Source organism: Chrysochloris asiatica, unplaced genomic scaffold, assembly GCF_000296735.1.
Source record: "Chrysochloris asiatica unplaced genomic scaffold, ChrAsi1.0 scaffold00015, whole genome shotgun sequence".
Taxonomy (NCBI): Eukaryota; Metazoa; Chordata; class Mammalia; order Afrosoricida; family Chrysochloridae; genus Chrysochloris; species Chrysochloris asiatica.
In genome coordinates this window covers 16,121,693-16,136,392 of record NW_006408533.1, presented here as the reverse complement: position 1 = coordinate 16,136,392, position 14,700 = coordinate 16,121,693, and the positions used below count along the sequence as shown (strand labels likewise).

Here is a 14,700-nt window from a genome sequence, read left to right as displayed (position 1 = left end):
CATCAGTGTGATGCTACTTATATATATCTTTTAGATGAAAAATTAAAAGATACACTGAAATCCAAGCCCACTGCCATTGAGTTCATTCTAATTCATAGCAACCCTATGTAGGGTTTCTGAAACAGCAAATCTTCATGGGAGCAGACAGTCTCCGCAGTCTCCTTTGGAGCAGCTGGTGGGTTTGAACTGGTGAACTTGTAGTTAGCAGTCCAGTGCTTATCCTACAGTGCCACCAGGATTCATAACATATATATAACTATTAAAACAAAAAATGTTCATCAGTGTATCATTTTATGCACTCTCTTGTAAAATACCTCTAAGGCATCAGAATCAGGAATAGGAAGAACCTTTGGAAATAATCAAGGAGGAAAGAGTTGTAGAAACAAAGAGATATCTGATGAAACCAAGTGGTGAGCACTGAGTTGTTATTGTTCTTAAGTGCCATCAAGTTGAGTCTGACTCATAATGATCCTGTATATGGTTTCCAAGGAGTGGCTGGTGAGTTTGAACTGTCGACCTTGTGGTTCAAACCAACCTTGTGGTCGGTCCAGTGTTTTATCCCACAGCACCACACCAGGACTCCTGGACACTGAGGATTGGCTACTATGTGATTAAGAAATTTGTTGGGGCTTTTGTGAAATGGAGTGGCTGAGAGTGCAAACGCACTTGGCTGCTGCCTAACAGTTGGTTCAGTCCACCCAGAGGAACCTTGGAAGAAAGGAATGGAGGTCTATTTCCAAAAAATTAGCCCCTGAAAATCCTATGGAGCACAGTTCTTCTCTGATACTCTTGGGGTTTCCATGAGTTGGCATTGATTGGGTAGTAACTGGTTAATTAGTTTTTGTGAAACAATAGAGGAAAGGGGTACAGCTGAAGCTATACATCAGTTTAAAAAAATTTAACCCACGGGCTCACTTAAGAGTTACAACTTATGAAAATCCATGTGTTTGTAGTTCAGAGAAAACTAGTGTTGGGCAAAATTGAAATACTTCTAAGGAACTGATGTTTGCTAAACATGTTTGTAAAAGAGTTGTCTACACTAGGATGCAGCATACATATGATACATTTAAGGGGGTTTTAGAGAGTTTGTGGAAAAGTTCCATTATTTTTTTATTTCATTTTTCTACGAACTTTTGGAAGCACCCTTGTACATGACCTTTCCATTTATTTGCATTCAAACAGAAAATGCACATTTGTTTTAAAAGCAACTTAACTTTAACCAATGGGATGAATCTCCTATGTCACCACAAAAAAGGAAGAAAAAAACCTTATGAATGCCTTTATCTAAACACAAAGGGCTAGCTGGATTCCTAGATTTCACATACCTAAAAGTAAGCTTTGCATACTCTAAACTTTATTTTGATGGCTACTCGGGAACATTTGTAAGTAACAGAAGAGTTGAAAGACAAATTTTCCCACTGTTATCATTATTACAGAAACGACTGCCATTTTATTATCCTATCACATCACTTTTCCTCTTATTCACTTCTTTCTTAATTGAAACAAAGCACTGTTTTCCAAATTAGTAGAGACACCCATGTCCTTGGAAACATTATTCATTTTATACATATAAATGTTCACCAGTATATCATCTTATGTACTACTCTCGGAAAATTGTTCTAAGGCATCTGAAGCAGGAATAAGAAGAACCTTTGGAAACAATCGAAGAGGTGATTTCACATGACACATATCACATAAAACTGTCTGGCGGGACCTAGAGTCTGGCATCCACCTGAATGCTAGAATTTCGCAGGGCAACCATTTACGCAACTTCTTCCTTTAGCTAAGATATAAACAAGGATATGAATTCATGGTACATTAACTCCAAGTATTCAAAGTTGCATGACATAAAGACTTCTTAATTGAATCAGTGAAAGACTATCTTAACGACACTTGTGGCATCCATTGGCTTTGCCTCTTGCTGAGATTACTTGTCACCAGATCTGACTGATCCCCTCTCTAATGACAGTCAAGTGGGCCAAACCTGCACTAACCATGATGGGTTGTTCCGGAGCATGTTGACATACAACCCGATGAGAACATGTTCATCAGCTAGCCTGTCTGCCACATTGAGGCTGTATTGAATCCTGAAATGGGGCAGGAGGAAAGAAAGGATGTTGTTAGGAGAGGCAGACAGAAATTGGCAGAGTAAGTAGGAGGGAGCTTGTGGTAGAAAAGGCATTAAAAAAATCAAGCAAGTAACAGAAGAGCAATAGAACGTCACACCACGTTCTATGAAAAACAAGCAAAATCCAAGCAACGAAACAGTTTCATCTCACCAACTTAAAAAATAAAGGCTTCCACTTAGGATAAGTAACTTTCAAGAAAAAAGATTTGCATTCTTCAAACCACTAAGGGCAAGTCATTCAGCTGACCAGTAAACACAGCGGGTTGCAAGCAAAGATTAAGTGTCCTTTGGAAAATCAAAAGTGCAGCTTAGTCATTAAAAAAAATAAAATAAAGAACAACAGGAAATAAGGGAAAGTGGGTAACAAACACAGATGTGTCTACTGGAAATAACTTTTTGGTGCTGTTAATTGGGTTTTAATAGAATTGCTTACAAACACAAAGCTCTTTAGACAAAATAAATTTCCAAGCTTAGTTTCGTTAATTTCAGGTTCTGGCACACACTCTGTAACTTACCCTTTGCCCTTCAGAAAAGCTGGAGCAGCCCTAGCCAGCAGTTTGCTCTGCTCTACTTCACTGTCCTTGGGAGGAGAGCTAGTTAATAAGATGGGAAAGCCAAGAAGAGCGTAAACACGGAAAGGCATTCAAGAACAGAAACTGGCAACAGAAATGCCCAAGCCTAGATCCAAGCTCCATTTGGACAAATCTCTTATTATTTGGAAATGTTCAAGATGTTTTCTGATTTCTACCTAGTTCAACTAGGAGCAGAAACCTAGCCTGAGAACTACAATCACAATATAGAAAGCCAACTACCATGATTCCAGATTTGACTTTTTAAGTACACACTTTTGCTTTTGAAACAAACATTTATATTGTCCATGCCTAAGCATACTGAAAATTCACTCTCATTCATAACAGCTTAGCTTGTAAACAGTTCAATAGCTCATTAAGTCCTGCCAGCCTTTAGATCTCACTCAAGAGGTTTCCCTTTACCAGCCATTCCCTAAATTCTCCAACTTCCTGTGTTGACTGTTGTTTGTTAAGTGCAGTTAAGTTGATTCTGACTCAGTGACCCTGTATAAGGTTTCTGAGGAGCAGCTGGTGGGTTTGAACCATTGACCTTGTGGTTAGCAGGTCACTGAAAATTAACTAGCTAGAGACTGCTGCAATATTAGAAGTGGTTTACCATTCCAAGCACAAGTCACCTGACCTTGGATATGACGTTGCAAAGAACATTTTCAGAGAAACAGATAAATAAACCCATGAGCCTTATAAAATATACCTGATATGGTGATATTTCCTTAAAAATGTGTTCTTGGTTAGTAACTTTATAATACATAGCTAGTGAATAGAGTCCCATTGATAGAGAAAATTCTTATTAGATTCATTATGAGGAATGGTTGCTCTGAGTTGGAACTGACTGGAAGGCACTTAACAAAAACACACGAGGAATGCTTAGGAGCACAGTGACTCAGCGCACTGGACTGTGAACCGAAAAGTCCATGATCCAACCCCGCCAGTGTCTCCACAGGAGAAAGATAAGGCTTTTAGACCCTTTGAAGATTTCAAGCCTTGGAAACCCTACACAGGGTTGCTATGAGTCGGATTCGATTCCACGGCACTTGACAACACTAATGAGGAATGCTCATTTTATTGAGTAATTCATATGATAGTTTTTAAAGTATTAACTAGTTTTATTAGAGTACAATTACAAATAGAATTAATAATTAAACGGTGCTGTTGTTGTGGACGTTGGGTCAGTTCCGACTTACAAAGACCTTGGGTAGAGTTTCTGAGGAGTGGTTGGTGGATTTGAACAGCCAATCTAGCAGTTAACAATTCACTGCTTATCCTACAGTGCCATACAAGGACTCCAATTAAACTGTTGTTGTTGTTGAGTGCCATTGAGTCAATCCCCACTCACTGAGACCCTGTGTAATTCCAAGGAGCGGCTAGTGGGTTTGAACTGCTAACCTTGTGGATCAAACCAACCTTGTGGTTCCAGTGCTTTATCTCACAGCCAGGTGAAATTCCCACGATCTACTATAATGGCATGTTTCATTGGAAAATAAGGTATTCATTTTTTGTATTACAATTGCACTGGTAACATGCTTAAAGAACCTATTTCACTGTATGTGAATTAAGAATTTGCCTTGTAACTCTGTTCTACTCAAAATTATTTTCCTATAGAGAATGCAAAAACAAACAGCCCAACTTTGAATACCAAGTGTTTAATTGATGTTACGTGCATTTGAATAGGTTCCGTCATACAGCGGACCCTGTATATGGTTTCTAAGGAGCAACTGGTGGGTTTGAACCTCCAACAATTTGGTTAGCAGTACAGTGCTTATCCTATAGAGCCACACAAAGACTCTGGTGTTTCATTTATAGGCTTTAAATTGTGAGGCTTTACTACAATGTTTCAAAAAGCTCCAAGTGCACTATATGTGTGTATGATATATATGTATACATATGTAGATATATGGAGTCCTGGTTGTCCACTCCTACCTACCAGTTGCTCCTCAGAAATCCTATACAGAGTTGCTATGAGTTGAAACTGACTTAGTGGCACTTACCAACAACATGCAGATGCACACACACACACACACACACACAATTTTATGAATGAGGACTCCTTGTGTGGTGCTGTGGGATACAGCACTGGACCACAAGGTTGGTTGGAACCACAGGGTTGGTGGTTCAAAATCACCAGCCTCTCCTCGGAAGCCCTACACAGGGTTGCTGTCAGTTGGAACTGACTCCATGACACTTAACACACCACCAACATTCACAAAATGATACACAGTATAGTTGAAATTCTTATTTTACAACAGGGTATGCTAGAAGAATCCTAAAATAATGTGATCTTTGGTAAATTGTAAATTAAATTTAGTTTACAATTTTCAAGCAGTTCTTCAGAAGCACATGTATAACAAAAAGTATTACTGTACTTAAAAAGCAACTGCAGATGAACAAAATTGACTTTAAAAGCAACATTAAATTAATGTAGGATAATTTACTTTCCAAATGAGCTTAACTGATTGTTCAGCTTACTGATTTCCATCATCTTACTAAGACTATCAAACCTACCTATCAGGGCCAATAACCACCTTACGTCATTACAGTTGGTGTCTTCGTCATTCCCTCAACACAACATCCCTCACCCCTGTATGGTCACTGTCCAGTAACTATGTTTTCCCTGAAGCTCAGTATCCCCTTTTTTTTCTAACTCTTTTTTTTTTCTAAACCCAAGAGAAATATACATATTTCATCACTGATTTCATATCCTTACAATACTACCCAAAACATGGTGTGAAATATCAACGATTCTTCTCTTCAAATTAAATGATTGCCCTGCCTTACGATGCTTCTTTGTTCCTTGAATCCCAGAAATTGTTGTGATATTTCCTTCAAAAAACCCAATAATAATTCAAGTCCAACACTTGATGCTGAATGTATAAGAAAGAAAAGAACCAGTAGAGAAGAGAAACACAGGAAGATCAAGGTATAAGTTATGCTGGTGACATTTTATGGGAGAAAATGATGTGTCAATGAACGTTCAGAAGTACGGCTCCATGACTTGGTCACTGGCTCAGCTGATGACATCTGTATGGTCCAAGAGCCCAGTGGGGGCAAGAGAGTCATTGACCCACTTTTCTTTGATGGTCTTATGTGTTTTCTTCAATTCTTTGGACCCCTCTGTTTTTTCTGCTCCTTTTGTCCATCTTTCCTCTTCTCTTCTTTTTCTCCTGTCTTCTTTCCAGGTCCCTTTCTCCCTCAAGTAGATGAAGAGATGTTCTGTATGTCTTCATATACATCTCTTTTCCTTTGAACGTAAATTTCTTTGCCAGTATCGGCTCGAGAGAATCACTGAAATCCTTTAATTTTTCCTCTAATTTCACACCTGATTTCTCTGGGATATATAAATCTGTAAGCCTAGAGATTGGGAAAACCAGTTCTTGGGAAATTGGGGTTATATCATCTGTACATGATTTGGGGGGGTGGAATAGATATTTATTTTGTTTTGTTACAGTTCTAAATATCTAATACCAGGAGTATTTCTTAGTGTCCTTATAAGTCCTGTACTTCCTAGAACTATTCACAAATTCTTCTCAAGACATATTTCTGGGGAGTTAAAAATATGGCCAACTGCCCTTTCAAAATCATATGGCTCAAGAATATAGAGGATTGAATGTAAGACAAGTTTCACTTTAAACTTGGGTCTTCTGCCAGAGAATTACTTCTGGTGTTCCTAAGGAGCTTGTAGAAGGGAAGTAGAGTGAACAAAAATTTCTCATGAGTTTTGAAGGTAGCAACACCATGTTATTTATTATGATCCTCTCACAATGCTGTATATAATAATGTAGATGTTTAAGTTTTACTTTTGAAGCTTATAAGTTTGCTTGAAGAATAGGTATGTCTCCACATTTCTTCTCTCTACCACCATTTTCTATTCACAAGGCCCTTGCTAGTTTATAGGTACATCCTTCTGCACACATTATCATTGATGTGTGTGGTGACAATTATACCTTGGAGAGAATGATATGGTAAACTGAAAATGATTTGCTCTTTGGAAAGAAAAAAGGCAATATTCCTTTAACTATTTTTTTTAATTAAAAAAATTCTCTATTCTCCCAGAAATTCCTTTTTAGACATCTGGAAAACAATATATCTGAAGGGAAATAGTTGTCTTCCATATTTTCGTTCTCTCTTGCTCTCTCACACACACAATGAAATCTGAAAAGATGCAATAATTTCAAAACACTCCATGTTTATGTAAATTGTCCCCTTAGTTTGGAAGAGTGAAACAAATAATTTTGGAGTGCTCTAAGCTAATAATGTCATGCAAAATTACCTCCAGATTTTTTTCTTAATCATGGAATATTTTTTTTAAGAGCTACTTCTGATTACATTGTGTTACTGTATAAAAGTTTTATCAGCCCTGGTGAATGGATGAAAGTGTTTTACATGTGGCAAGGTCTTGAGTTTTTTGAGGCCAAAGGTCAGAATGTCATGGGTTGAATTGTGGTTCTCCAAAATATGTGTCAACTTGGGGAGGCCATGATTTTCAGTGTTGTGTGATTTTCCTCCATTTTGTGATGTGTTGTAGATTCTAACCTCTGTTTGTGGTTAATGAGCCAGGATTAGGCTAAAGAGGATTCGGCTATATTTATTATATTAATGAGGCAGAATTAGGGTGGGATGTTGCTGTTGTTGTTAGGTGATTTAGAGTTCATTCCAATTCAGAGTGACTCTATGCACAACATAAGAAATCACTGCCAGGTCCTGAGCGAGTCTCACAATGATTGCTATGTATCAGTTCATCTCATTGAGGGTCTTCCTCTTTTTAGCTGACCCTTCAGTTTACTAAGCATGATGTCCTTCTTAATAAATGTGGTCCCTCCTGATAATGATCAGTAAAACAGATGAAGTCTGGCCATTTTCACTTCTAAGGAGCATTCTGGCTGTACTTCTTCCAGGACAGATTTGTTTATTCTTCAGATAGTCCGTGTTGTTGTTGTTAAGCGCTGTTGAGTATTTTCTGATTCAGAGGGACACTGTGTAGGGTTTCCGAGGAGCAGCTGGTGGGTTTGAATTGTTGACCTTGTGGTTTACAATCCAATAGTGATCCTACAGTGCCACACCATAGTATATTCAAGATTATTAATCAACACCATAATTCAAAGGAGTCAGTTCTTTGATTTTCCATATTCATTATCTAGCTTCTTCATGCATATGAGGCTATTGAAAATACCATGGCTTCTGTCAGGTGCATCTTAGTCTTCAAAGTGACATCCTTGCTTTTGATGACACCCTTACTTAAGTCACCAGCCTTTCTCAGGTCACAGCCCTGATCTGATGTAAGGGTAGTTTCCCTGGGGTGGGGTTTGCATCACTTTTATCTTACAAGAGATAGAAGGAGAGAGAATTGAGGGAAGGGCCTAGCTAGATATCGCCAAGAAAGAAGAGCCAGGAGTGGAGTGTGCCTTTGGACCCAGGGTCCCTATGCTGAGAACCTCATAGACTCAGGATAAGACTGATACCAAGACACATGTAGTGTCCAAGGAATGCTGGGCTACAGACATTGAAAGGAGACAAGGACTTTCTGCCAGAGAAGACAGAGAGACAAAAGGTTTCCCTAGAGACAGTGCTCTGAATTTGGACTCCTGGCCTTCTAAACTGAGAGAGAATACATTTGTTTCTTAAAGCCATTCACCTGTGGTATTTGTGTTACAGCAGCACTACAAACCTAAGACAATTGGGTTTCTCTTTTCCTTTATTGAACATGATTTAAAAGTGTGAATTTGGCTTCCCAGATCATCAATATTGTATAATCAAGCTATATATTATGAGTTAATGATTAACACAATGGTCAAAAGGAAAATAATATCTGGACAATAGCAATTTAAGACTATCTATATTCATTTTTGTTGATTCTTTAACAACTTAATGGCTTATGTGAGGTTTGGGCTTGTGAAGAATGATTTGTAAACTTAATTCCCTCTTTAAGTAGCCATCAATTGGGAATAAAATGTGTTTCTCACTATAACACAGTTTAATAATAAGGTGATCCAACTAATTTAAATACGAATACAATAAGAATCTATGATTCATTCTTATCAAGAGATCATCGATAAGCTGGATAATTCTGTTTTCTTTTCCTTTTCTAGTTTTCAATTTCTTATTGAAGACAGAATGTCACATACACAAAAAAGTATACAAAATAGTTTCTCAGTGGAAACCTGTGATTAATGCAGGATAGTATGAAAGTTGAACCATCTTGGGCAGGTAACAGGGAAGAAATAACAAAGATTCTGAGGTTATTATATTTTATTGACTCTATTTATTATATTGTACCCAAGACAGGAGAGCGCCATCAGATGTGGTTTTGCCAAGGGAACCTCCAGAAGCATTTGGTGAGTATAGGATAGGGACAGACAAGTAAAGCTAATCAAGAGGATAAAGGGGGTCAAAGGGAAGAAGAAGGTGACTCTACTGTTAGTTATATGCTCTAATTTTAGTGTAGGCAATTTTTAAAGTTGAGTGTGAAGCCTGGTTTAATTAAAAAATCTAGCACCTTAGTCGAGCTCTGGTATAATTTGTAGTGAAGAACAATCTGCACATAATTTCATACAACACTTCCAGAAAATGTGAAATATAGAAGAAACACTGAGGGTGGTGACAGATGTCGATTTATGAATTTACTTATTTTTAAGACTGAAAAGGGATGAGTTTTAATGTTAGGGGAAAAAAATTAACCAAAGGAAAAGCTTTAATTCTCAAGAGCAAAGCTGAATGCAATACGTCAATTTTATTTCTAATCACTTCAGATTACTAAGGCACAAATGTATAGCATTTAAAGTCAGTTCAGAAGCTTGGGATGACAAGGAAAGAATCATTGAATAAGCAAGCGTGTTTGAAAACAAATCAAAAGACACGGTGAAGTGAGTCTCTCCTTGATTGAAAACCCAATCCAATCAACCAACCAGTCAATCACCACCAACAAAAACAACAAAAAACCAACACTGACACCAACACGCACCTAACAAGCACTGCTTCATTGAGAACACACTTTGAGACCTGAGAAGTGTTAGGGTGGGTGGTGGGCCTTTCCCATATGCATTACAGAGCCCCTAAATGTATCTTTAAGTAGACACTTGTCTTGAGGACAAACCATAAAATAGCATGCTAGGCTGTGTGGACACTGTAAGGATTTTAAGCAATTTTCTAATATTTGGGAGAGTGAGAAGAACTTGCAAAATGTTCTGTAACAGCCAAAATGATTCCTTTCGTGGGCAATTACAATCTTACTGGTTATTACTATGAAAATGTCTGTGAAACTTTGATGTGATGTTTCCAGTACTGGGGCTAAAAGGATGTAGTTATTCAGGCTTTCACGTTACACTAATTATGGCCACTGAAGTAGATTCGGCCATAATAGAAGACACTGGTGTGGCACTGTGGGTTGGTGCATTGGACTGCAAGGCAGCTTGAACCTCGGTGGTTCAAGCTCACCAGGCTCTCCTCGGAAACCCTATACAGGGTCACTATGGGTTGGAACGGACTTGACAGCAGTTAGCAACAACAATAGTAACGACATTTTACATAGGAGAGAGACCGGTCAACTTTTCTCTCACAGAAACTGTTGCTGTTGTTAAGCACTGTCTAGTCAGTTCCAACACATAGCTACCCTGTATAGGGTTTCCAAGGAGTGACTGGTGAGTTGAACTGCCAACCTTGCAGTTCAAACTGACTTTACAGTCCAGCGCCATACCATGACTCCTCATAGGTGAGGATTTTGGCAAAATAATAAAAATTTCAAAAGGGGACATGATACTGACAAAGAAAGCAGACATTAAGAGTCACAATGCTGTGAGAAGTGAAGGGGAGAAGGGACCTTTTGGACCTGGATTTGTGATCAGCCTTGCAATCCAGTTTACAACAGTGATATGCTATCCTTCATAAGTTTAGCTAATGCTGCAGTCCCTGCTTACATAGCCCTTGGAGCTTTTCTTCTAGTGGTGGTGGTAGGTGCCCATAGAACCAGCCATTCTTTCTTAAATTCATATATATGTAAGAAAACAACCTAGATTTAGGGATAGTTTATGGTTAAGAAAATGAATCAACTGGACCATGATTTTTTGTCATTAAACCCACATTCTGCCTGTTAACTAGCATTTAGCATCCACTCACGTGCACATGTGCGCGCACACACACACACACACACGCACACACATATATGAGCACAAGAAGGCCTCAAAAGGCTGAGGGAGAGGGGCTTTGGGACCCCTCCGCTTTTTTTCAAGTTTGGGAAAGTGAATCAAGCATACAGCTAGAAAAAGACATAAGAAAGGAGATGTGACAAATGGTGTGAATCAGAGCTACACATGTGTAAATCTTGTGAGGAAGATTATTAGCATGTCAAAAGACTTCAATGGTAGACCCTAGTGCCTTTTGAAGATCAAAGTGTTACACTTGTAAAGGGTCCTAGGTGAGTAATGCCAGAAGTTTGCTGTGGTGGTGATTTAAATTAATCCTTACTTGGGTTTATCTTTCTAAGATCAGTCACAACACTGATGCCTGAGTATTTTGCTCAGGTACCATAAAACATCTGTATGGCAAAGATCCCTGCATTCTCAACATTGTCTTGGCACTGACTTGGTTAGGTTTTTGGTTTTTGTTTATCTTAGAGGAGGCAGCTGGAGCGGGGTAAGAGTGAGGGCAGAGCTCTAGGTTATATATATATATATGTTGGTTCATGAGTCTGAACCGACTCCACAGTACTTAACATATTGGTTCAGTTCCAATCATAAGGACAACAGGATCTCTAACTTATGCCTCTATCTAGCATTTTGGATCTCCATCCATCTTAGCGCACAGACATGGTTTAAAAATAAGCAATGGAACATTGTCAAAATGATCAAGTATAGAAATTAAGTGTTGACAGCATGAAACTGATTTTGAAACTGCTATTTCAATAGGAATCTGATTGCCCTACCTGGGGGGAAAAATGGCCCAGGCCCAGTGGGACAGAAAGGTATAAATCCTTGAGTCTTTAACTCCAATAAGATCCAGCTACGTGACATTGCCCTAGCCTAGCCCGATCAGTGCTAATGATTACTCTAAGAGGTTCTTTAACTCAAGGGTCTTAAGAATTACCATCTTGCGTCTTGCAAAGGGGAATACTAAAAATAATAATAATAATAAGTGGAAAAGAGAGAAAAGAGCCAAGTCCAGCTCAAGTTGGAAATTCTCAACAGAATCTCATTAAACCTTAGAAGACCTTCATCTTCCCTGGAGCACATTACAAGATGATTTAAGTGATGGAATGGAATGACTAGCAACCTCGCCATGGAACTACTACTATGATTAGTGACTCGGCACTGGGATACTGACCATTCACTGAGGTCAAACTGACTGGCAGACAGCATTATGAGTGAATGCTTGTCAGCCACAGGGTGGGTGCACTTATTCCCTCAGGTAACTTGAGCGATGCAAACAATGAGATCTCATTTCAACCTCATGGACAGAGCAAGGCCCACTCAGAGAGGAAAGGCATTCAGTGTACACAGCTTTATTGAACAGCAGCCTTAAAACAGACACAAGAGGCAAGGCTTTATGGTGATAGGATGAACTGCAAGCTTTAAACAACATATCTGGTTCAAAGGGAACATTCCAAAAGGACTGAAAGTAGGAAAAAAGGGAAATAATATTTTGGGTTAGTGGGCATCCTGGAGGAACCAAAACAACTCAAAGTATTATAGGGAAATGTTAGGGTAGAGGAATTCATGTTATCCATCTAGACGTATCCACCATAAGCACCGTCCGAGCTGAAATGATATAAAATGACCTTCAGTAAGGATGGGGTCTAGCTTGGCTTGACATTTGCAGAATGCAGAGCTCCTCATGAGAACACAATATCTTTCTAAACATTACATCAGGTCTTTCCTAGACAGAAGCACAGGCCCGTGTCACTCACAGACTTTAGAGCTGATGATGTTTCTTTTTAAGAAAAGATGGCTGACTGGATTCGATGGTGGCTCTGAGAGGAAGTGCCAATAGGAAGTTACTGAGGGCCTAAACCATATTGTTTCAGAGAGTCTGTTTTGCAATTCAGTAACCTCCTCATTTCTGTTTGCTAAAGATTTGCTTGATTTTTGTAATAGAAACACCAAACACTTCCACATACTGTTTATTCAGCTAATTATGGGGAACACCTTTACCCCAGGTTGATGCGCAAATTCAGGAACCCAGGGGTAAAAATAGCAGTGCTATGAGTCTGTCTTCAAATTCTTATTAGGACATATCAAGATATTACAGTGATATTGGGACCTCAGAAACCTTTGCAGGGAAAATACCAATCATGCTTGTTTTTGAAATATGAGACTGCACTTTTGTACCCTCTGCTGAAAAGTATTTGAGACCTTCTGTACAATTTCGCACTTCAGTTTTCCTTACCTTTGTTTCTGCTTTCCTGTGAGCATTCTTCTGGTACTTGCAAAATCATCTAGAGCTTTGGTCATGATATTTGATGAAATGACTTAGAACCCCTCTTGACCCGTGCATATTCGTAAAGCGTAACTCTTAAGATGTGTACATTTCACTTGCTCTTTGTTCACAAAGAGTGGATCTTGTTCAAGAAGATGAGACACATAGCCACTTTTTTTTTTTTTTTTAAAGAGTTCTTGCTATTATTCATGAAATGACTTATTAAGAAACTACATTTCCAAGTGTGGTTTTCAGGTCTCTAGATTCAAGAACTCTAGAATTTATCAAAAAGAAAAATTTTTGTGTATGTAGCTTTAAATAATGAGATGTTTCAGGTTTTATATAATAATATCTATAGTGGTGGTGGTGGTGGTTGTGTACCACTGAGTCAGTTCTGACACATAGCAACCCTGTAAAGGGTTTCTGAGGCTTTAAATCTTTATGGGAGCAGAAAGCCTCAACTTTCTCACATGGAGCGGTTGGTAGATACATACTACTTTATAGGATTTCTGAGGAGCAGCAGGTGGTTTGTACTGCTGACCTTGTGGTTCACAGTCCAGTGTTGATCCTACAGTGCCACACCAGGAGTCCATAACGTCTCAAAAACCCAATCACTTACAGCAAGAGCTGTAAAAGTGACTTTCTCAATGAGACATGAGGCACGTTTGCCAGTTGTTATGAATTGCTATCAAGTCAGTTCTGACTCATAGCAATCCTATATAGGGTTTCCGAGGAGTAGCTGGAGGGTTTGAACTGTCAACCTTGTGATTTGAAGTCCAATGTGCTGATCCTACAACAACACACCAGTCTGTCGGTAGTAACATTTTATATAACCCTCATTCTTACTGTCAATTATTTATAAATGTCAGAAGTGGCATTAATTAAATAAGCTTTCTTCAAGCGCATCCAAATGAGTGAAATTGACAACTAGCAAAAGGTATTTGCAAACTAGTTTCCAACAGGAATCCTTTTTTATTGTTGTTGTTAATGTGACAAATATATATGTAACAAAACATTTGCCCTTTTACATTTTTCACATATAAATTTCAGTGGCATTAATTATACTCATCATGTTGTCTAAATTTTCACACACTATATATTTATGTATATATGTATATTTTTTTTTTTTTTTTCTTTTACCACAAAGTTATAGGTCATTACCAAAGACAGGACATATTTCATAATAAGATTGGCACTTACCTCCTGGTAATAAAAGGACTTCCTGAGGAGGGGACAGAGTGGGAGAACAGGGTATCATTCATGCTGGTTACAGGTCTGGGAGGCCTAAAACAAAGTATAGAAAATTAAAAGCCACATACCAACACATATGATCCTCCTTCTCTATGGAAAAGGGGTTGGAAAAATCACAGTTCTATCTTGCCCAGGATCAAAATGAAATTTTATATTTTCAGATAACATTCATTCAGTGTTTTGTGATAGGTTGGATTGTGTCCCTTAATAAGATATTTTGAAGGCCTAACCTGTCCACCTTACCCTGTGACCTTGTTTGGAAATGTGGTCTTTGAAGATGTTATCAGTTAACATGAGGGTTCCAATCCAAATTGTTGTTGTTGTTGTCAGGTA

General features: G+C 38.5%; 1 protein-coding gene across 11 annotated transcripts in view; it reads right to left on the bottom strand.

Moving 5' to 3' along the window:
- The window catches only part of DTNA (dystrobrevin, alpha), a 523,318-nt gene that overhangs the window by 69,924 nt on the left and 438,694 nt on the right, over positions 1-14,700 (bottom strand). For 6 of the 11 annotated variants that reach the window (XM_006835058.1, XM_006835054.1, XM_006835057.1 and 3 more), the window contains one exon: positions 14,317-14,400. The exons of 1 other annotated variant lie outside the window; for it this stretch is intronic. In XM_006835058.1, coding sequence (XP_006835121.1) covers positions 14,317-14,400 — 84 coding nt within the window. Of the gene's footprint in view, positions 1-1,994; positions 2,088-2,643; positions 2,722-12,184; positions 12,459-14,316; positions 14,401-14,700 lie in introns of those variants that run through there. 4 more of the 11 variants (XM_006835053.1, XM_006835056.1, XM_006835061.1 and 1 more) reach the window with 3 other exon arrangements.